This window comes from Anopheles stephensi, chromosome 2, assembly GCF_013141755.1.
Source record: "Anopheles stephensi strain Indian chromosome 2, UCI_ANSTEP_V1.0, whole genome shotgun sequence".
NCBI classification, from domain to species: domain Eukaryota; kingdom Metazoa; phylum Arthropoda; class Insecta; order Diptera; family Culicidae; genus Anopheles; species Anopheles stephensi.
Window position 1 is genome coordinate 51,307,133 of NC_050202.1, and position 20,550 is coordinate 51,327,682.

Here is a 20,550-nt window from a genome sequence, read left to right on the forward strand (position 1 = left end):
CGAGCGGGCATTTGGGAACGTTGGGGATTATGATCTCAGTTCGGGGAAGCACCACTTCAACCGTCCCTCATTATGCACGAAGCCGAGAGGGGCAAACGTTGTGGCCACAGCTGGGTAACATTAAATTTTTCGGGGGCTGTAGACTACGGGTGACACTCACGGGGGAGGGGGGGACTAGAGCATAGAGCACTCGAATATGTGTGTGTGCAGCAGAAGCGGAAATAGTCGGCAGGCGAGGCCACTGCTAGGGCCACGCTGTGGTTTCAAAGCAAGCGCAGGACAGAAATGTCCTTATCCCTGTCGAAATACAAAAAATGCAGGGACATTTAGAGAAGCGGATGGAGGTCGGAAAAAGCAACCTTCGAGGGGCGACGGGTGCCAAACCACACTGACCGAGTGGTGCTCACCGCCACCGCCCTATTAACCATAATGAAATAACAAATAATCCACCAGCATTGCATGGGCGGCCGGCTGTTCATTTGGTGCGGTTATAGGGAACTGTCACGCGATTGTCATCCACTTTTCGACAGCCACCGACAGGGGCTAAATTTCTACCCGCCACCAGTCGACACGTACGGCACACAGCAGCAACGACAAAAGGGAAAACTACCCCGAACCGAGTGAAAAACACGGAAGCGAACACAGCCGGGAACAAACAACAGCACCGATCGGTCTTGCATTGCCCTTAGCCGAAACAGAACCATCGGAACCGGGGCCAACCTACGGGTGGGTTCGATTTTCTCCCCCATCGCAACCGTACATGCAGTGCTGTCAATCGGGCGTTTGTCAAGTCGGAAAAATCGACCATCAAGCGCGCCGCGGCAAAAGACACAAGAAGCTAAAGTGTGTGCTTTCACTCGGTCCCTAAGGTCAAGAGCAGCACCCGGCACCAGGTGAAAGCTGTTCGACCCGAACGGAAGGACAGGGCAGTTGGTTTCCGTTTTCGATTTCTTCTCGCCACACCGGCCACGGTAATCGATGAAAAATCGACATTTAATCACGTATCTAAGAGCGTTGTGAGCATCTAACCCTTACTTACATCCATCAGCCAGACCACCGTGTCTTGTGGCTAGCGTACGTTCCGTAGTGCCGTGCGGCTGTACTGCAGTACTTTACCCGTGCAGTTCACTTTGCTTGCACTTCGGCTCAAGGACAAAACGATCCTGAGAGAGGGCATACTTCAAGCGGTCAAGTTGCTTTTGAGCAACTTGTTTAAAATAATTAATTCCCCCGTTTGGGCAGCTGGACCTCCTCCGAAAGATTTGGGAACTCCCGGTTGCCTCCACACTTCATTGTCTGGGTGAAAGGGTTGTGCCTCGCTGCTAGGGTGTACGGTTCGTTTCGTGTTACTTTTTGGTCCAAATTCAGGCAGAACTGCATGTTAATAATGGCCTCCGATTTCGGTCTGCTAATTGGACCCAGCCGAAGCAGCTTTTTTGCAAGAATGCTTAAAAAGGTTAAAGTCACAAGGCCTTATTAGTGATGGATTTTAGCATATAACGTGTATGATCGAGTCAGGTGCAAATATGGCGATTACACAGCAGTTAGTCCTCCTTTTCGCAGCATAATTTGATTGAACAAAAATTTAAGTTAAGCTGAGGTACGTTTCCTTTTGAGTCTTATATTACAGTTTAATATCTTTCCCAGGTGGGCCACATTAAAGATTAAACAAATGAGTTGCTTCAAAGCCGCAACCAACTTCCCATTTTACTGGCGATATCCTTCGGGAGTAATAAAATTCGTTTGCACTGGTTCCAACCGACGAGAAACGGGCGATCCATCCGGATGGCGTAATGAACTGCGATAAATTGCAAACCAACAGTACCGCACCGCATCGAACGACACGAAAACATTCACCGCGGAGCACGATTAACGTTTGTCAAATGAAAGAATAATGCACACAACGACAAAAAAGAGACACAGCAGACATAATGCCAAAAAACAAACGCAAACCCCGTAGCGTCAGGAAGCCACACTATTTGCTGTTTAATTTGCTCTACGTGACCATTTTAAACTGTTGGTGAGCAAGGTGAAAGACGCGTAGGGTTCTTCTTATTCGAGGAGTTTTTTTTATGGCCCAAAAATGTGCCATACTGCGACAGGAGCTGAACAACGTTAACTTATGGTGGGCAATTAAAGCAAGCAGCTGTGTGGCTACAAGTTGCTGTAATTTACATTAAAATTCTGGTTGCTTAATAATGCTGGTGAGACTGATGGAGTGCAGCCCATGCTTAAAGGCGAGGTAATGAATAAGTTTTTTAACGCCCAACCTGGCACTGTAATAAAATCTCGGAAACAGCTCACCAAACACATGATTTGAAGGCATGATTGATGGGGATACAGGCAACGTCGTGCGCTTCTTGCCTAACTTTACAATCTTCGGTTGATTCTGATCTGATGCTGATTTGGCATATTTTTTTTAGATTTTGAGTGTTTACTATTTGCACTTAAAAACAAGGTGATTCTTCAGCGATCTTTGCTTTTATCCTTTTAGTCCAAGGGCTGAACCGACAACGGTGCAGGTCTTCACACAGCAGGGGATCAAACCTTATCCAGAACGTTTCCCGGTACACAGGACTGACGATCCTTCTACGGGTAAAATCAAGTCAAATAAACGATCCTACAGCTCCAGGACTGAATTAAGGAATATCAGTTCGTGAGGCCTCTGGCTAGAGCAGGTATTGGATATTCAACATCTTTTCCTTCCTAGAGAAGAGCTATAACATTGAATAGGGGCCAGCGCTTGGTCTCTCGATACCTTTGTACAGCAGTAAGATAAGAATGTATTTTCGTTTTTTTTCTTTTCTATGAGATTTAGGATGTACTTCCTTTAATTTCAGATGAAACAACCATTTTTACATATACAAAGTTTCCTCCTCTATATATGGTCTTTGACTTATCCGAACCATATTGAAGATAAGGAAAAATTGAGACCCTGCTGGCTTTTCCCAGGGCATCCAGGACATCCAGGATGATCCAGGACATGATTGAGATTTCAGTTCGAGTTGAGTTCAGCTCAAAGTTTTCAGTCGAATCAAAAACCGTAATGTCTGATCAGTTAACAACCATCAAGAAACAGTTTATAATGGTGTCCGTGAAGAAGTTATCATACAACCATGAGGGCGTGCGAGGATTGAAGAAACTCTCTACTCCCCTCAACAGCAAGCAATAGATTGTTTTGAAATTCCTTTATCACCATAAGGCCTTTCCATACATTCGGTAATCGAAACCGAGCATCAACTATCGCTAGTGCACAAAAATGTACTTTTTAAGACAACCCTGGCTTTGCGGCCTTCGGACTTATGCAAGGACATACAAGAAAGCGTGGCATTAATTTTCTACAATAAATTCATGGAATCATAAATTGTTCATTATTAACCATGGTAAGTCCTTCTTTTTTAATTCATACACTGGAACATGACAACTAAGAATTCCGGCAGTTGCAACTTAGAAATCCCCTTTCATTGCTTATACTGATCTGATATTTTATATATATATGTATATAATTCAGTATGACGGCTTGACGCCATATTGTCTATACTGATCTGATACTTAAACCATTTTTTTAGAAGCAAAATGAGGCGATAGCTGCGTCGGTCTTAACATGACAGGACCGGAGAGCAAATTCCATTCAGCCTGCCTCCTCCTAGGAAGGACTGGCTAACTAGCTATTTGGGTAAAATCAAGTCACAAATTGCTAGACATGACAGAAAAAGAAAATGAAGAATAAGAAGAAGCAAAAGTTGCAGCAACTCAACAGTTAACTGTTGAGTTAAAGTTCAATCATAGAATATGTGAGTAGTTTGTTAAAATAGACTTTGAATGTTAACGAAATATTTGAATAAACTTCACAAAAGGCCTGGCCAAAAGTAAAATGAAGACGAAACGGAAATATAATAGAACTAACTAGACTATGAGATCTAAATAGATTACTGACTACCTCTAAAATAACTAAAAAAATTATTAAAAAAATTAATACAGCTTCTCACATTCACTAGTTACTTTTCAACTTGTAAATTTCATATAATAAAGCTTTTCCCAAAAAAAATATAACGAGACAAGACGGCACTTTACAGTGCCGTGTCGGTGTGCCAGTTGACCAATTTTAAAAACAATGTCCCTTCGTTACGAAGGCTCTCCACAAAATAATCATATTCGCCACTCACAGCCAAACCCAAATTGCATTAAAATGGCTAGCCTCAGCGTTCGAAAAACTGGCGTGACGCACAGCTACAGGTAGTGTGCCGCTCAGGAGAAGGCCAGGCAGACATTTGCGTGGCCCTTAATTAAATTTCATTTCAGCCGGCAACAAACAAACGCTGAAAATCAGCCCCTAACACAAGGGTCCGGATAGGCGGGTGTATGCGGGGACTTACCTGAGATTCTCTATCCTAGGCCGGCGATGCCGGTGACGGTGCCGCCGGCGTTCCTTCTTACACCTACAATCACAGTGCATAATGCAGAGAAACACCGACGACACGACGGTCACGATGAACGGCACCACGAAGAAGTGGATGATCGTGTTGACCTGGTCCTCCCGGTTGTACGCCGTCATCACGACCGTCTTGTTCTGCTTGGAGTAGTAGCAGGGAAAGACGGCCCCCTCGAACCCGTACAGGTCGGTGAAGTTCTTGCACTTGACGGTGGGCGGATACCCACAGCCCTTGATGTTGACCAGCAGGATCGCTTCCTCGGACCGTTCGATGTCGGTCAGATTGAACAGCTCCGCCGGTGTCGCGTTGAACGGGAAGGTAAAGTTCAGATCGTCTATGAACGTCACGTAGATGTGCGTGCACTTGAACACGTCCGAGGTGCAGCCCTCGCGGCACGAGCTCCACGAGCAGTTAAACAGCCCGGTCATGTCCTCGCGCCGCGTCGTCACGCACATCGTCGGCCGCTCGACAAAGTCGCCGACCAGCGTCGAGATGGCGGGATCCACGTAAAGCGGCACGAGAAACAGTAGCGAGGCGCCGGCCGTCACCGACAGAAAGGCAAGGCTGGACGTCGTGTAGAAGGAGGCATTTTCGCGCAGCGATCGCTTCGGTGGCGGTCCGTTCTTGGCCTTCTTGGCCGCCGCTAGCTCGAGCAGCTTCTTCTTCCGTAGCTCTTCGGCCTGTTGCTCGAGCAGCAGTTCCGAACTATCGCTCCTCATGGTCGCACCGGCATACACGGGTACGGGCGGACGGGTCGGACGGTGGTACGGGCCGGGTGTGAAGGTACGTGGGCTGCTGGGTGATGGTGCACCAGGCACCGACGGTTGCTGTTCGGACTGCGCCGGCTCTTCGTCCGCCGGTGGCCAGCAGCGACGACGGCGACGACGACGACGGTGATGATGTCTCGGAGGTGCTCAAGGACGATGGTGAGGAGGGTGCTGCTGCTGCTGCGTCGGCATCCGCTAGTACACCCGCTGCTGCTGCTGCTGCCAGTGGAAGTAGTATACCTACGATCCACAACATCCCCCTCAAGGACAAGCCGTATTGGTCTCGGTGGTCGTGGCCCCGTTGCTCGAGGGAGAGATGATGGCAGCTGCTGCTGCTGCCGTTGTAATGTCCTTTGTTTGCTTGCCCTTGCCCGAAACGCTTCCTATATGCACTGCTGGCGCTGCCGTGGGCGAGATCTGGACCGGATGCCCACACTGACACCCTCACCCAACCCTCTCGCACTCCGGGCACGTGCACTCCGGACCCCGGACGAAGGCCACAAAATCAAAACGAACCGTCTCGCTCTGTCACTTGTCGGGATTTGGCTTAACTCATCTCCTTCACAGTGACATCGACGGTCGGTCGTGCACCACTGATTTAGAAATATCAATCGCCTTTTTTAAACACACGGACAAACACACCCACACACCGACGCCACTTGATCTAAATGCACGAATTACACGAATGGCTCCACCAGTGCCCCGACACACACAAACGCACACGAACACACACGCACACACAGCTTTTCCTCGAAGCACGAAACGATGGCACTGATTTTTCCGTTGTTCCCTCTAGCCTGCGAACTTCTTCTCCGCCAACGTTGGAAAGGACGGCGCCTGCTGTTTTGCACACCCGCACACACACTCACCCCTCCTAACCTTCTTCCTCCCTGCGTTTGAGGCGATCGTTTCGAGACGGGGACGATATCCAAGGCCCGCTGGTGAACACGACTAACCCACACTAGCGCACACGGTCTCGCAGACCGTCAGATACGTTACGATTGACATAGGGAAACCGTGGGGCGTAGGTGTATTTATCGGAGCACGCACACACACACTCACTGGCACTCGCTCTCTCTCTCACTTATTTGATGTGCTTGATTTTTACTCTCACACAGTGGTTTCTCTTGATCCTATGATTTTTTTGGGAGCAAGCTTTCGCTCTCCACACCAGTTACACTCTCACCGCGGACACGCGTATCGGTTCGGACTGGTCTGTAAACGGGAATAGATAAAAGTGGCGTGTTAGTAGTATTAGAGTAATCGCTTTTACATCCTTTCTTCGCACAAACGAACGGCCCAGCTGAAAGGGGTGGGAGAAAAAATAAAAAAAAAATAAAACAAAACTACCAACACTAACACACACGCAGAGAATGAAAACACACTGTATCGAAACACATTCGTTGTTGGACGATCGTAGTAACATCAGACTGAAGTCAAAGATGCTGCTGCCCATGTATTGGTGTGTGCGAATTTAGAGCAGCAAGAAGGGTGTGTGTGTGTGTGTGTGAATGTGAAGAACAAAAAAAGCGCCCGCTCCTCAAAGCGGACGCCTGGTCGCTCACGACGATTTGGAAGCGGAATGGGACCAAACTACTAGCCGCGTTTTCGTCCTTGCCCAACATTCGTTGGCGGCGTAGCACCCGAGCCTTAAAAGTGCTTCGAACAGGATTGCTCTCGATGTACCTACGCGGTGAGACGAGGGAGAGGAACTGACGGTGACAGACAACAACCGCGTCGTCGTCCGCTGTCGCCCCATCGGACAGCTAATTAACGTGCAATTTAGGTTTGATTTCATTAATGATGCTCCTGGGCGGGCGCACCGACTACCATCGGAGACCAACGCAATGGTCCCCAGTATCGGCGAATAAAGCTCGCTCGCTGCTCTCTAATCGGATTCCGGTGCGGTGCCCGCACAGTGTCGGGTGCCATTGAATGTCCTGTTTTTGTTCACCCTCCGGTAGGCCTAATTGTACGCTAATAGGTCCTTTGAATGCAGCGAGCGCTCGTGATTTATCCTTCAGTTGGGGACGGAGGGGGGTGAGATGGACTTTTTTGTGTTCGTCGTAATGCTTTTGTGTTGGTAAGCTAGCAAAAACACACCAACAACCTGGTACATTGTTCTTTGCGGAATGACAATATTTTATTGTTGCTGTAAAATGGATGCAAATTTAATTGTTCTTGAAGTTCTATGAAGCACCCGAATTTCTAGAGTCATCCATTAAGCAATGAATTCTTGGGGGCCTCTTTGGTAGCATTTCCCGAACCACTCGCCGCTAACTGACCGTTTTGAATGCATTCGCCAAGCACCAAGCAAAACAAGCATGCGAAAATAGAGTCCAAAAAAGGGCAATGAAAGACTAGCTTTAACAAAACCGATGATGGTCAACCCGTTTCCACCGTGATGTATAGCCTCGTTTCTTTTATGATTATTATATTGATTTTATGATTCTGCCACGGGGCCCGTTTTGGCATCGCCAACGCCACATCAGGCGCACCAAAACACGTAAAGCTGGACACTGTTCGTTCGCCAAAGCGCACCACCCACATGTTCGCACACACTCGCGTAAACACACACACACAAGCGGATAAGCACACACACACACACACACAAACACACGCACACAAGCTAAGAAATCCGTGATGAAAGCACTCGTCCATGAAGTTGGACAGAGACCCGTCCACAAAACTTGAAGCACACCGTCGATAGTGGTTCTTCCGGACCACAATTGGTGGCACTTCCGTTTGGCCCTTTTTTTTCGATCATCGTTCTGTTGTTTTTCTCATGCTTTCCTTTGATTTGTTTTGCTCCATTCTATCTGGTCTGGTGGGCGTGTAGCGTCCTCTTGTGTGCTCCGTTACTTGATTTCACTCTACTCGAAACGTTTCCTCTTGGGCTGTTCGGCCCGATTACTAATGGGCGGCTTGTTTGGAGTTTGCTTTCACGATCCACACGATTTATCGGCCATCGGCCAGCTTTTGTTGCAACTTGTGTGCCGTGGCTGTATCGTTTTGGGGGCTGCATTGGACAGCACCGAATGAATAATCCATTGTTTCGAGTGGATGTTTGGCTTTCGGACGATTAAGGAACGATGGGAAGGATTGCGTGCGTGCGTATGGCCGGACAAAGATGCAACCTTATTATGAAACTAATCTGTTTTGCTTAAAGAAAATTTAAAAAGGTTTTAATAAACGTCCTGCCGGGGTTTTCCCACCGGTTACTAATTAGGCTTTAAAACTGTTGAATGAATTTGTATTGAATTTACGTGTCAAAAACTTTAACAAAATGCGAAACATCAGCAAGTCTGCTACTTGATAAACTCTAGCAGGGAAGTACTTAAAATTGCATTCAAAGAAAAACTTTATCCATGTTAAGTTGTTTTTCCCCATTTCCACATTCAAATGTGCTTTGCATCAATCTTAAAAAGCCCGCACACTCACACATTCAAAAACTCCACGTACGGTAAGTCTGCAGCAAAAGTAGGGCCTGATTTGATCTGAGGCGAGCTCCATTTGTCACTGACCGCAGTGAGGCATACATTTTTAATACGCTAGCAGCATTGCTAGACGTCCCATAGTGCCTCAGGTGCTTGAAATGCGGTTACGATGGTACAAAAAATGTATCTCACATCAGACACAAATTCTTCAAAGAGATGCCTTTAAGCGATTAACGAATTAGGGAAACGAAAGCCTTAAAGCTTCCGGTATGCCTGCATTAGCTAGCTCAACATGAAGCTGGCGATATAAAGGAAATAAACGGATAAAAAGCAATTCAGTTCTGTGGTGTTTGTGAAAACTGAGAGACAAGTATAATACGAATATGACACAGAATAAAACACCCTTTTAATCATTGATAGTCTAGGTTCTGAGAATCTGGGTATCTGGAAACAATTTCCAGGGTGGCAACCAGACGTTGTCATCATCTCTGTCAAGGACTGATTATCCAGCTACGTAGTATAACTCAGTCTATTATACAGCCTCAAGGGTCACTAAGCCAATAAGAAGAAGACGAGGCACTCAGCATCTCGTAGTATATAACCTCCTAAAGCGTAGTGCAGTTAATTGTTGTTTTCACAACCTTATTTTGTGTGTTATCTAGTTTTATGTAAAAGGATTCCGAATTTATAGAAGTTATAGATCTGCTCGATAGATGTCATAGATCTGCTAGAGATCTTTAGAGCAACAGGACCAGGGTTCAAATCCCATCCGGACCGTTCCCCCGTAGTGAGGACTGACTATCCAACTATGTGGTATCATTAAGTCTAGCAAGCCAGAAATGGCAGGCATGAACTGAGAGGCCGTTAGGCCAACAAGAGAGAGAAATAGACCTGCTCCCAAGCGTGTACGTCTCTGTTCGTAGAAACTTGAACAAGGGAGAGGGTTCAAAAGTGGCGTTCAACTGATAACTAGCCGTTGTCAGAAAAGGCCCGATGATAAGGTTATGGCTTAACTGTATATAACATTCCACTAGCTAAAACTTAGATTATTTCCACTTTCAAACTAAACCGCTGTCCTCTGTGTTGCACTGATGAATCTTTAATTGATGTATTGTTAACTTTAGTATCAGTATAAACCATATCATTGGTAGCACGGACTATCTTGGCGCAAACAAACAAATGCGGCACCCCATATCAAATCAGCAAACAAACCATGATTGATGTGAATTCAATCTGCGGAATGGAAAACCTTATTAGCATTGTGCTTCATCCCCGTATCCATCAATGACAAATTAGCAGTGCATAGCAGTGTGCACACTACTCCCAATTTCCCATATGATAATTGCAACGGGGGGGGGGGGAGGGGGGGAAGGGGGCCGTATGAACATCGCCAGTCATCCACTACCCACTCCACGCAGCCGAAACAGCAAAACGCAATTGTGTCAGGCTCGACATTTGACAGAATTGGATCACTTATCTTTAGCTTCCCGGGCTGTGCGGCCCTAGTTGCAGGCGGTTGGCAATTAAAAGCGCATTAGAAAAGTGTCGGCCCGGGGCCAAAAATTTGGTCCAATCATTAGATTATGTCGATTTCGGTCCGCCCCAAAAACACGTACCATACGGTGACAGAGTTAGGTTGCGCCGAGATGAATTAAGCAGGAGGGAGTTATTTATGGTGGACTTTGGTTGGCGTCGTGTTGGGAAAAAAATGCATATGGTTAGAATAATTTTTGTGGCCAGATTTTGTTTGTAACAGTAGAGCCAATATGTAAAAATGCTCTTTTAAGGCCGACTTTGAACGATATAAAAGTTAGTTTAAACATTCTACCACCACGACGATACTCCAGCAAACGATCAAATGTGCTCAAAAGGGCCTTGAGAGCTTCAATTTACGAATAATCGCTTCCTTCCACTCGCTGCCCCATCATGGACCGTGCCAACATAAATACACATCAGCCCGTGCCGTATTCGCTCCAGTGCTCAAACGTTTTTACACACCCACCATCAGTAACGAGGTTCGCTTCGTTTCTTCGCTAAATTTCTCGCTAACGTTCACACATCCCGAAGCCCTGGCCTTATCAACGAACCTGTCAAAGCCCATCGCTTTATAGAAATGCGTCCAGCGGGCTTCCGTGGCTCCGAAAGCACGGTACGCCGTTGTTTGCAACCGTTGCACCGATGCACCATGCTATTTTTTTCGCCGCTGCTGCTGTTGTTGTGTTGGCTTGTTGTTACCATCCTCCGTTACACGCTCCGTTACACCGTCGCCTGTGCCCTGCGCCCGTGCACTATTTGGACGGGGGTTTTCTCCCATTTTCGGTATTGTTCCATTTACGCTCGGCCCACTCTCGGCAGGAAGGATATTCCGGCTACGGAGGTTATTGATTTTTCTGTGTTATTGTGTGCTTTTGATGCTCGTTGTTGCTGTTTTTTTTCTTCATTTTTGCGCCCGTTGTCCTCGTCCATCGCATGCATTTTGTTTGAGTTTTTGATTTGAAATTATCAAGAGAAAGTGGAGACGGCTTTTTCTTAGCCTTTTTTTTGCTTTTGCTTTTAATTTTATTTTTATCGTGTGTTATTAATTTTGCTTGCAAGTGAATGTAGCTGGGCATCGATGACAGTTGCTTTGTTGGGGAAGAAATTTGAGGAAATGTAAATGAGGTAAGAGCTCCGTTTGAGGAAGAGGAAGTTAAAATGCATTATTTTCTATTTATTTTTTTCTTTGTAGACACAAAAGACCTCAGTTTCTTTTCACTAAACCTTACATAAAAGTATGTCCTTGCTAGTGTCGATTAAATAACATTTCAATATCAAGGCTGTTCGAGATCAAGTCTTATTGAGGCCTGATATATCCAAACAAAGTGAGAAATTCCGATTGTACATTAATTACTCTATTTAGTTTTGATAGAAATAGATTAAAATTTTACTTCCACATATGACATTAAAAAAATATAATACTTCATTTGTCTTGTCTTGTGTCAAAATGTCAAAGGAAAAAAGCTGAAGGTTGATATTCTACTTCATCTTGCTTAATGACCTTATAGGCCATGCCAGCCATCCAAGTGACTTATCGATAACACGTATTTAAACAGTGATGCTCAATATGGCGGAACGTTGTTTAAAATGCGATGTCGAGTCGTCATCCTCAATTATAAATACAAAATAAAATAATATTCAACTGCATTGTTTCCAATGACGATTCATCCTAACACCAGCAGCTTCTAATATTCAGGTTTCCTTTTAAATAATATGACAAACACACAAACAGTTCAGTTGTGATTATAAAAAATATTTTCTGAAATAAAATGTAAAATAAAACCATTTTGAATATTAATCTTCATTGTTCCTGTAGATCCCATCCGCACCAAACAGATTAACGCAAACCTCTGTAAACAAGGATCAAAGGAGAAATGCGCGTTGCGCTGGAATGGTTATTGTGTCAGGGCTTGAAAATCCTGGAACGGCAACTTACACGCCCATTACCACAAAGTACAAAAATTTGTTACTTCTAGGCTGTATTTTTTTGTTGTCTAAAAATCATTTTATCATAAGCGAATAAGAGTCAATTAAATTTATACAGACCAATTACTTCTCCTACATTATGATTAATCCTGTCTCAAGCGAGGTACGTCATTCGGACCTTCGCAATTCCTTCTGCCGTACGTTTTGTGGAATGTTATCGTCATTTACTGCTCATTCGATTAATTGCTTCCCACCCGCAAAACTCCCCCACTCCTTTCGCCGTCAGACTCTTCAATCGCACTGTCCACCTTACTTGCGACCGAAAGTGCTCGGCAGTAATTAATCAAATTTTTGTGTCAGCCAAAGGATAACGCAAGAAAGTGCCCAACGACGATTAACGACGAATGCACTCTCTCTCTCTCTCCAGACCTCGATACGATCGATCCCATCGAGTGGCGTTGGGGGCTTGCTGTTTGCTCGTTCCTTTTGACGAGTGGACGGGTTGAATGTAAAACTCGCCGCGTAAACGAAGCTGCAAGCTCTGGGAGATGCTTTCGGGTAATGTGGTCTTTTCCCGTTCTCTTTCGAGCATGGCCGAACACCATCTGGTGCGTGGTCGTGTTTGTCGAGCAGCCCAGCATTGCTTGCGGGTGGGAAAAAAGTGATTGTGTAACCGAATCCATTTTTGTTTTTCTCCCTTCTGGCCCGTTTTGCCATCCGCCCAAGACGGCTGGCATTTTCCATTTCCTTTTTCCCATTCCTGTACGCGGCACTGAGGGGGATGTGCCGGAGAGGCTCCCCTTTTTTGTGCTGAATTGTTTCTCACTGGGCACATACTTTTAGTATTCTTCGTTCGCTACGTTATGCCAAAGAGGTTTGATCTGTCGAAAAACATTCTTGGTACGCTTTAAAACTTTGGTGTTGGACCCTTATCTTCTTTACACAAAGAAAAACGGCTCTCTAAGGACATGTAAGAAAAGGCAAAACACAAAAATCGAACACAACCACACGCACACACTCAATGGGAGGAAGGCTGCTTTCTTTTTTTTTTATTCCATTCTGAAAATCTCAATCAATGGTGAGTGTTGCACCTTGTGCTGCTCCTCCCCGCCCCGCTTGACAATCTGCTCAATCACATCCGACAAATCCCTGTCCGACAGGCCCATTCGGCCCAGTCTCGGTCCTGTGGACACATCATCAGGTGAGAAATCTCTTGTACCGACGTTACACACCCACTAAACTAAACCTTCACGCACACATGCAACCACAGCTTCAACAAAGCATACACACACACACACACACGCACATTTACACAAAGATCGCGCCGTTGCATTTGCCCTTCGCGGATGAAGTCGGATCGGCGATCCAGTCTCGGATGACACACACATGGCACCGGAATTCAATTACACTTGCGAACCATTCTTCACACCGTTGGGCGGAAAGAAATTAGATAACTTTTCGCCCCGGTTAGTGCTTCGATAATGAACAAGGTAAGGGAACAGCACTTTGGGTACAACGCTATTCATTGACTGGTTTTTGAGCTGTATAAGGACGATTCTGGGTGTCGTTTTTTCTATGTTCGGATGTCCTTTGGGGTACACACACACACACACAACACATCTACACCCTGGTAGTCCTTGGGGAAGAGGCGAAGATATTCCATCTTGAAGGTGCGCCTTGAAGCAATCCAACACATCGAGGACGAAGGATAAATCGAATTACTCATCCACACGGAAGACACACAGCATCCCGGATTACCAATAGGTCCTTGGTGGATTCTCCCCAGATTCGGGAGCTTTCAATTGGTAGGATTAGGTACAGGACTAGGACTGGCCTAGACTGAAGTCCATCGTCTAGATTAGTTGATCTGGGCTACCGTACACGAAAACACTTCCTAAGCAAGCACAGCAAGCACATTTTTCTTATTCCTAGGAACAGAACAATCACGCACCTAGGTCACAATAACGCACCTAGATATATTGTTCCCCTTGTTGGCTTCTCGATTTCAGTCGTCCCACTTGTTCGAGATGTTCGCGTTTTGCGATGGCGTCGTTTTGGGAGGGTGGCCCCACCGTTACGGACAGACTGTAATGACGGATGGTGGATAACGGTGACGACGACGGTAGTGGCGTCGTGCGATGGCGACAACGAAAACCGAAAGAAAGGATATCCTTACGCGACCACGGAACGCACCGACGAGCATCGGATTGGAATCGCAACGCAAGACTGAACGCTCGTGGCCGTTTCGTTCGAGGCCACCGAGGACCGCTCCCCAGTACGTGTCCTAGTCTGGTCCACAGATACACCCGCGCAAACGACAACGTGTGGCTGTGTGGTGGTACCCATCGTGTCGCGACAGGCGGGTAATGGAATGCACGAACACTAACCAAAGCTCACCCGCGATCCGCGTTTCGTACCTCTGTATTGTCAGCTACGTGAGCGTGTGTGAGTGGCTGTGTAATGTTACCATCGGTCAGTTATGGAGAGAGCTTACACTGAGAGCTTTCACAAAATAAACTTCTGGGAACTGGGCTTGGTAAATAGCAAAACATACTAGCTCCGATTTTTTAACCTTTTACATCATAAAAGCAACTCTAAGTATAGCGAATCAGCGTTGCCTTATCATAAAGCATTATTTTTACATCTCTCTCACGACGCACTCACACACTCTCTCTCGCTCTCTATTTCAAATCGTCAACAACCAGGCTGCTCCATCGTGCTCGGGGGAAAGCTTTAAAAGCTCCTTTCAATGAACAGGATTGTTTTTGGCTTAAAAAAGAATTTATGTTTTGATAATATTTTACCACATGATATTCTTAGCCGTTGAGTGCCTTTTAAATTGTTTTAAATTATAACTTACTCCTGTTAATGGGTATACTAACTCAAAAAAGGCAGGGAGCGCTTTATGGAAGGTTTCATCTCGTGCTTGTTACAACTGCATTCATCTGTCATGCTCAAGCTTTCCGTTTTCCCCTACGCTTTAAACGTGGTAGTGGGTGTAGCAGTGTACTGTACGACAAACATGAAACGCTGCGTAAGTGTGCTGTTTATCATTCATCCTTTCAGGTGTGTTCGATTGAGCGTTTTTAAGCTTACACAAACATCCATTTTTTTCTTTTGCACGGTAAACGAATCCCCGAACACAACCATACATTAATACACCGACCGGTTGGTTTTGGTCTGGCCACCCACCGCCCAATACAGGCGCACTGAGCTAGCAAAGGCAACGGTTCGCTTTTCATTGAGAGATTTTTCCTCCGACGCGCTTCGGTGACGGTGTCGGCGGCAGGCACACCGATTCATAACGGTTGGCAGTCATGATTGGGCTGTTTGACGTTGTTGTATTTTTTGTTGTTTTGCCTTTGGTTTGCGACAAGGGGCATTATCTTACAGATAGTAACCACCCGCTTGTCGGCTCCACTCCACAGTCGTACAAGAATGTTTGCGTTCACAGCGCCGATAAACAACTTTCAAACCAGCGGTCGGTTTCCGGATCGCTGAGCTTTACTTAGGCTTCTTGGTAAAAGACAAAACCGAACCCATTTCTTGGCATATGCTGCGGAACCAGCATCCAGACCTGTGGCTTCGTGCGGCTCGCAGGCTGCACGCGGGTTTGTGTTGGTTTTGTTCGTGGAATTTTCATTGCCATTCATCCGTGCATAATTGTACATAGTGCCGTTCGCGACAGGCATGGCCCATAGGATTCCCCGAACCAAGTTTGAATGATGACGCCCGAAGCAGGCAAGCGGCTCGTGATAAAACGCTTAACTCCTTTGTCTGACAAATCTAGCTACAATGTTGTTTAGGATGCTTTCTGCGCCTTCGGATAATTTCCACCGAAACAATCAATTTGCAACAGGAAGCGGATCGATTTTACATCTGCCGGGGGAAAGCATTTGCACCGAGGCATACGGTAAGGACAGAGCCGAGAAAGAGAGAGAGAGAGAGGGAGAGAGAGAGGGAGAGAGAGAGAGACATCATCAAGAGACCTCATCGTCTCAAGGACCTGGAACAATAATACACCTCGTAGTATTATTCAAATCAACCCTGCATCTACCAATAGAAAGATAGACTGATAATCAATGATACCTCTTTATTCATCCAATTCATTAGCCAAGAGACCTCGTCGTCGAAGAAGCATTGTCGTGCAAAAGTCTTATTGTGCACGGGATCAAAATGTTCTCAGGGCCTTACCACAAGCCAAATAGAATCTGGATCTACCGCTAGACGGATTTGTTGCACCCATTTTACCGATGTAATATTAATTGAAGCATAAACTATTTGGATCAACCTCTCAGATCCGACCTTCATCAAGCAGCGAGCCTTGAAATCCCATTTCCCCATAGAAAGAACTGAATATCCAGCTCTAGACATGTTAAACAGAGGAAGTCAGATATGGCAGCCCAAGACCTGTCGAGTTTGTAGAATCCCAATTAAACGTCTCAAGGGCAATAATTGAAAAAATTAACATAACAATAACGCAAACTTTTTATCAAGACTAACTCCTATTGAATGACATTAAAACTTATCATTATGCTTATCCAAAAAGCATTGTGCTGATTACCAGCTTCGCACAGTTAAATACAAAATATTTATAAAATGAAAAGGCGCATAAAAATGGTAAATTCAACCAAAAACAACAACGAACATTTCGCACAGTGGGATAAGCGATTTGAATTTCGTCAGAAACTCATTCGAGCAGCTCGGCAGTTGTTTTTCGAGCAGCTGACAATTCGCGCAGTTTGACGTTTCGCAACACAACAATAGCAAGACGCGCAGTACGTCCAATTTCAAGTTAAACTGAAAACAAAGTCCTTTTCCCGGTATTTGCGTAAAAAATTTGTAAATATTTTTGTCTTATTTTGTATGCAGTTCGCCTTGCGAGGCATGTAGCGAACATGTGAAGTGTTTGATTTAATGTTTACTGTGTGTTTTTCTAGGACGCAGCCGAACCGAACAAGCGCATCATGCATTCAGAGCGCATTCAATATTCGGAGAAATACTACGACGATATGTACGAGTACCGGCACGTAATACTACCCCCGGACTTGGCGAAATACGTCCCGAAGACACACCTGATGACGGAAACGGAATGGCGCAACCTAGGCGTGCAACAATCACCCGGCTGGGTGCTGTACATGGTGATACAAACACCGATTCAGATGTGGTTGGTTTCTCTAGATAAACAGTGTTTGTATTATGTTTCTTACCAGATCCATTCGCCAGAACCGCACGTGCTGCTGTTCCGACGTCCTCGCACGGATACATCTTGAGCTGCGAATGACTCGATTCGATCTCCTGGTTGTGTATGATGTTATTTTAGGCAAGCTGGAAACCCCGCTTTTTGTGTTTATATTATACGTTAACATGAAAAGGATGGACCGATGGCGGTGTTGCATCTGCTGACAAACTAACTCTAGCCGAGAATAAAACGGCGTTTGAACTGCAAGATGAATTTTGCCCATAACTTTAAACTCTCATAACGGTTATAAATAAATGTAAATAGTACAATATACTATAAAACCAACAGAGCCGGTATTTTTTGTCGAGGTGTGTTATATTTTGAACGCTATACCTGATTATACAAATACAAGTGTTTTGTATGTACTGTACCTAGGTTTCACCGACCCGTCGTACCCTTGCTTCGGTTTTGCTAAGTACCAACGAAAACCCCCCACAGGACACGGCTTTAAGTGATTTTACACGGCTGAAACGGGAACGATATAATTCGTCGCAATCACACAACTTTCAAACGTACACATTTGATTTCTTTTTCCTTTTTTGTTGCTTGTTACTGGTCTAGTATTTGAGTATTGATTGATTGATATATGAGTTTTGTTTTTTATCACCTTCCGGTATTACAATTAGGGTAAACATTTTTCAAAATTTTACGACGCTGCGTTTTACATAAGGTTGATTATATTGCATTTGTTTGCTTTTAATTGTTCGCTTCCGGCATGTGCCTCCGGTACCTGATATTTGACACAGTTGATAGCAGTTGATTACAAATTTTATATTCCAAAATTATCTAAGAATTAGCGCGCGCCCTCCCACACACCACATGGCGCATCAACAATGTCTAGGTTCTAGATTTTTTGAAACCCGCTTTTTACGTCGCTGCCCCAACCTATTGCTAGTAATATTTTGATTTGAAGAATGCAGCGTGAATAGTAACTGTAGTGTGTGTTTGGTTGTGTGTTGGTAGTTGTAATCGCAAGATAGAAAAGTTCTAGGATATATTACATGGAGGAGATTCGATTAGGTAAAACCTAGGACCTAGCCTTTGGTGGTCCTTTGATGGTCGACAGTTTTGTTTAAATTAATTACACGTCTAGACTAGAAATGAAGCTCTTTGGTATCGAATGAAACGGTACAGTTTGTGCTCTAAAGTTAAGGAAAGCTTTCGGTAAACTCTTTGTTTGCTGTGTGCATTGACAGACACTCGAAAAGGCGGTGCGATAAATCGTATCTAACCGAAGAAAGCGTTCGCAGTGTGCCGTGGGCATGTGCAGATAATGGTGCATTACTTTTATCCTAAAGCAGTTTATCGATCAAAATTCGACTGTCCCGCAACAACTGGTTCCCGCTGGCTACGCTTATACGCCTACGTCTCCTACATGTCCTACGCACGGATGCCCAAAACCGCGGCAGACGGCATAAAAATTTTGCTCCGTCTTTTGGTTTGCAATACTCTACGATAAACTACATGGCACCTATGTTCACTACCAGCCTTACGGTGGCACCGTCTTAGTTTGGCCATTTGAGCAATATGACGATGATGGTAATGATATTTCCACGTCCAATCCGAGGGGCACATTGGTGTGTATGTATGTGTGTGTGTGTTTGTGAGAGTGTGCAAATGCAACTACTACAACCGGCGTGCCGAGTAGTAGTTTTCACGCGGCCAGGAACGGTAAGCCATTAGGATTGATCTCGCCATTCCGGGCACGGTAGGCCAGTCCAGAGACAATCTGGGCGGAAATCGGTTACAAGAGAGCTTTGGCAGTTTTGTCATGAATGGTCGTGAGAAGTTAATCGTAGGAAGGCGGCCGACACAGCGTGAATACGAACAGTATTGCAAAAAACAGTTCTGCTGCCTGTAGTGATAACATTAAGGCACATAGGATGTACTCCAGGCGTAGCCGGTGCAGCTGGTAGAAGAGAAGATACCCTACGCCCATTCCGCAGGGGATGGTAAGAAATACGGACAGGATAACGTGCCAACCTGCAACGAATAAAAAGATACATTAGTGTACGTTACAAACCACTGGCGAAAAATTCCACACGGACGGGACAATATTTTCGTTTCGTTCGCTACATTGTACCTTCGACCAATGACATCTTACCCCTCCCCCAATGGGTCATCAGAAGAAGAAACTATTTATAAACGTACGTTACCCTTGTTTGCTACCCCCGTACGCGTACGGCCTATCGGTTGTCTGCGTATACGCTACTTGCAGCCTAAACGCACTTACCGTGGTCGCTAAGACTACCCCTCCTGCCCAGGATGATTCGGATCGTTTCCACCAAACACAGCGCCACCAGGATGCACGCCTCCCGAAGCAGAATGTGATCCGGATACTTCAAATTGACTGCCTTCAGCGTGAGCATCCCGAGTTCGCAGGTAGCGAACATTCCGAAGTAGAACGAATTGAGATAGAGTAAAATCTCGTACGTTAGGCTTGGGTTTCCCATTGTTATTCCGTCGTCTTCACTCCGTTGCTAGGCTGCCCCCGGTCCGGGGTTGCTAATGTGCGCTGGTTCCCTGCACGGACTACTACTACGGGTACATAATAATCATCCGATGATGATGATGGTGTGCGGGCATCGACGAGCGTTGCTGGATCGAGGCGCTATATTCCACATCACCGTGGCGCGGATGAGGCCTGAGCTTCTAAACCGTCCGTGGCCAACCGGACGGAACTGGCCGGTATACTATGAACCAGCGTTTCTGGAAAAGCGTATTGTTTTACCTAGCTAAAGTAACTTCACAAATATAAGCACAACCACGCAGCACGATTGGGCCCAGTTTTGAAAGAAAAATGTTTATTTTTAGAACAAAACTGCGCCGAGTTCTATGCCTGGTTCTGTTTGACAGAGTTTTTTTTTCTCCTGCTGGTGGTTGGCAAGGATACGCACCGCAATCACAATTCGACCATCGGGATGACAACCAGTGGTGATAATTTTCAGTTAGCTGTTCAATTATAAACGATAATTAAATCATTTTACATAAGTTATTAATTTGCGATAATACGGTAAAAAATATTGCTTTTAGGACTCATAGTCCGTTTGGAGTGCTGCAGAAACAGTTTTAGTACAAGGAAGCGATCGCGATATTAAAAAAAACAGACGATGAATTGCTTTGTTGTGAGATTTGTTAACATTTTTAATAATTCGTAATGAGCGGAACAATTATGTTGTTTAGCTAATTTTGGATTCTGGGAAAATCCA

At 45.3% G+C, this 20,550-nt stretch overlaps 3 protein-coding genes across 6 annotated transcripts in view; 1 reads left to right on the forward strand and 2 right to left on the reverse strand.

Moving 5' to 3' along the window:
• Window positions 1–14,402, reverse strand: part of LOC118502612 (protein tipE) — a 35,891-nt gene extending 21,489 nt beyond the window's left edge. Inside the window, exons 1-2 of one of the 4 annotated variants that reach the window (XM_036034983.1) lie at window positions 14,276–14,402; window positions 4,377–6,415 (exon numbers count right to left, since the gene is read on the reverse strand). In XM_036034983.1, the coding sequence (XP_035890876.1) occupies window positions 4,377–5,152 (776 nt within the window). In that variant the 5' untranslated portion in view covers window positions 5,153–6,415; window positions 14,276–14,402. The other 3 variants (XM_036034981.1, XM_036034982.1, XM_036034979.1) reach the window with 3 other exon arrangements.
• Window positions 14,403–16,829: 2,427 nt separating this feature from the next.
• On the forward strand, window positions 16,830–17,626 carry LOC118502618 (cyclin-dependent kinases regulatory subunit-like). The gene is made up of 3 exons (XM_036034991.1): window positions 16,830–16,941; window positions 17,040–17,240; window positions 17,313–17,626. The coding sequence occupies exons 2-3, from the start codon at window positions 17,067–17,069 to the stop codon at window positions 17,370–17,372; spliced, it is 234 nt and encodes a 77-aa protein (XP_035890884.1). The 5' UTR covers window positions 16,830–16,941; window positions 17,040–17,066; the 3' UTR covers window positions 17,373–17,626.
• Window positions 17,627–17,635: 9 nt separating this feature from the next.
• Window positions 17,636–20,242, reverse strand: LOC118502617 (transmembrane protein 216). Its single transcript, XM_036034990.1, has 2 exons — window positions 19,575–20,242; window positions 17,636–19,324 (listed from the first exon to the last, which is right to left on the reverse strand). Exons 1-2 carry the CDS (start codon window positions 19,792–19,794, stop codon window positions 19,131–19,133), a joined length of 414 nt encoding a protein of 137 aa, XP_035890883.1. The 5' UTR covers window positions 19,795–20,242; the 3' UTR covers window positions 17,636–19,130.
• Window positions 20,243–20,550: the final 308 nt, after the last annotated feature.

Excerpts from the sequence above, each read along its gene's own strand:
- LOC118502618 (XM_036034991.1), top strand. The coding sequence starts at position 17,067 with ATGCATTCAGAGCGCATTCAATATTCGGAGAAATACTACGACGATATG. Across the intron at positions 17,241-17,312 it reads CCGGCTGGGTGCTGTACATG|ATCCATTCGCCAGAACCGCA; the intron begins GTGATACAAACA and ends GTTTCTTACCAG.
- LOC118502617 (XM_036034990.1), bottom strand. The coding sequence starts at position 19,794 with ATGGGAAACCCAAGCCTAACGTACGAGATTTTACTCTATCTCAATTCG. Across the intron at positions 19,325-19,574 it reads GGGTAGTCTTAGCGACCACG|GTTGGCACGTTATCCTGTCC; the intron begins GTAAGTGCGTTT and ends TATTCGTTGCAG.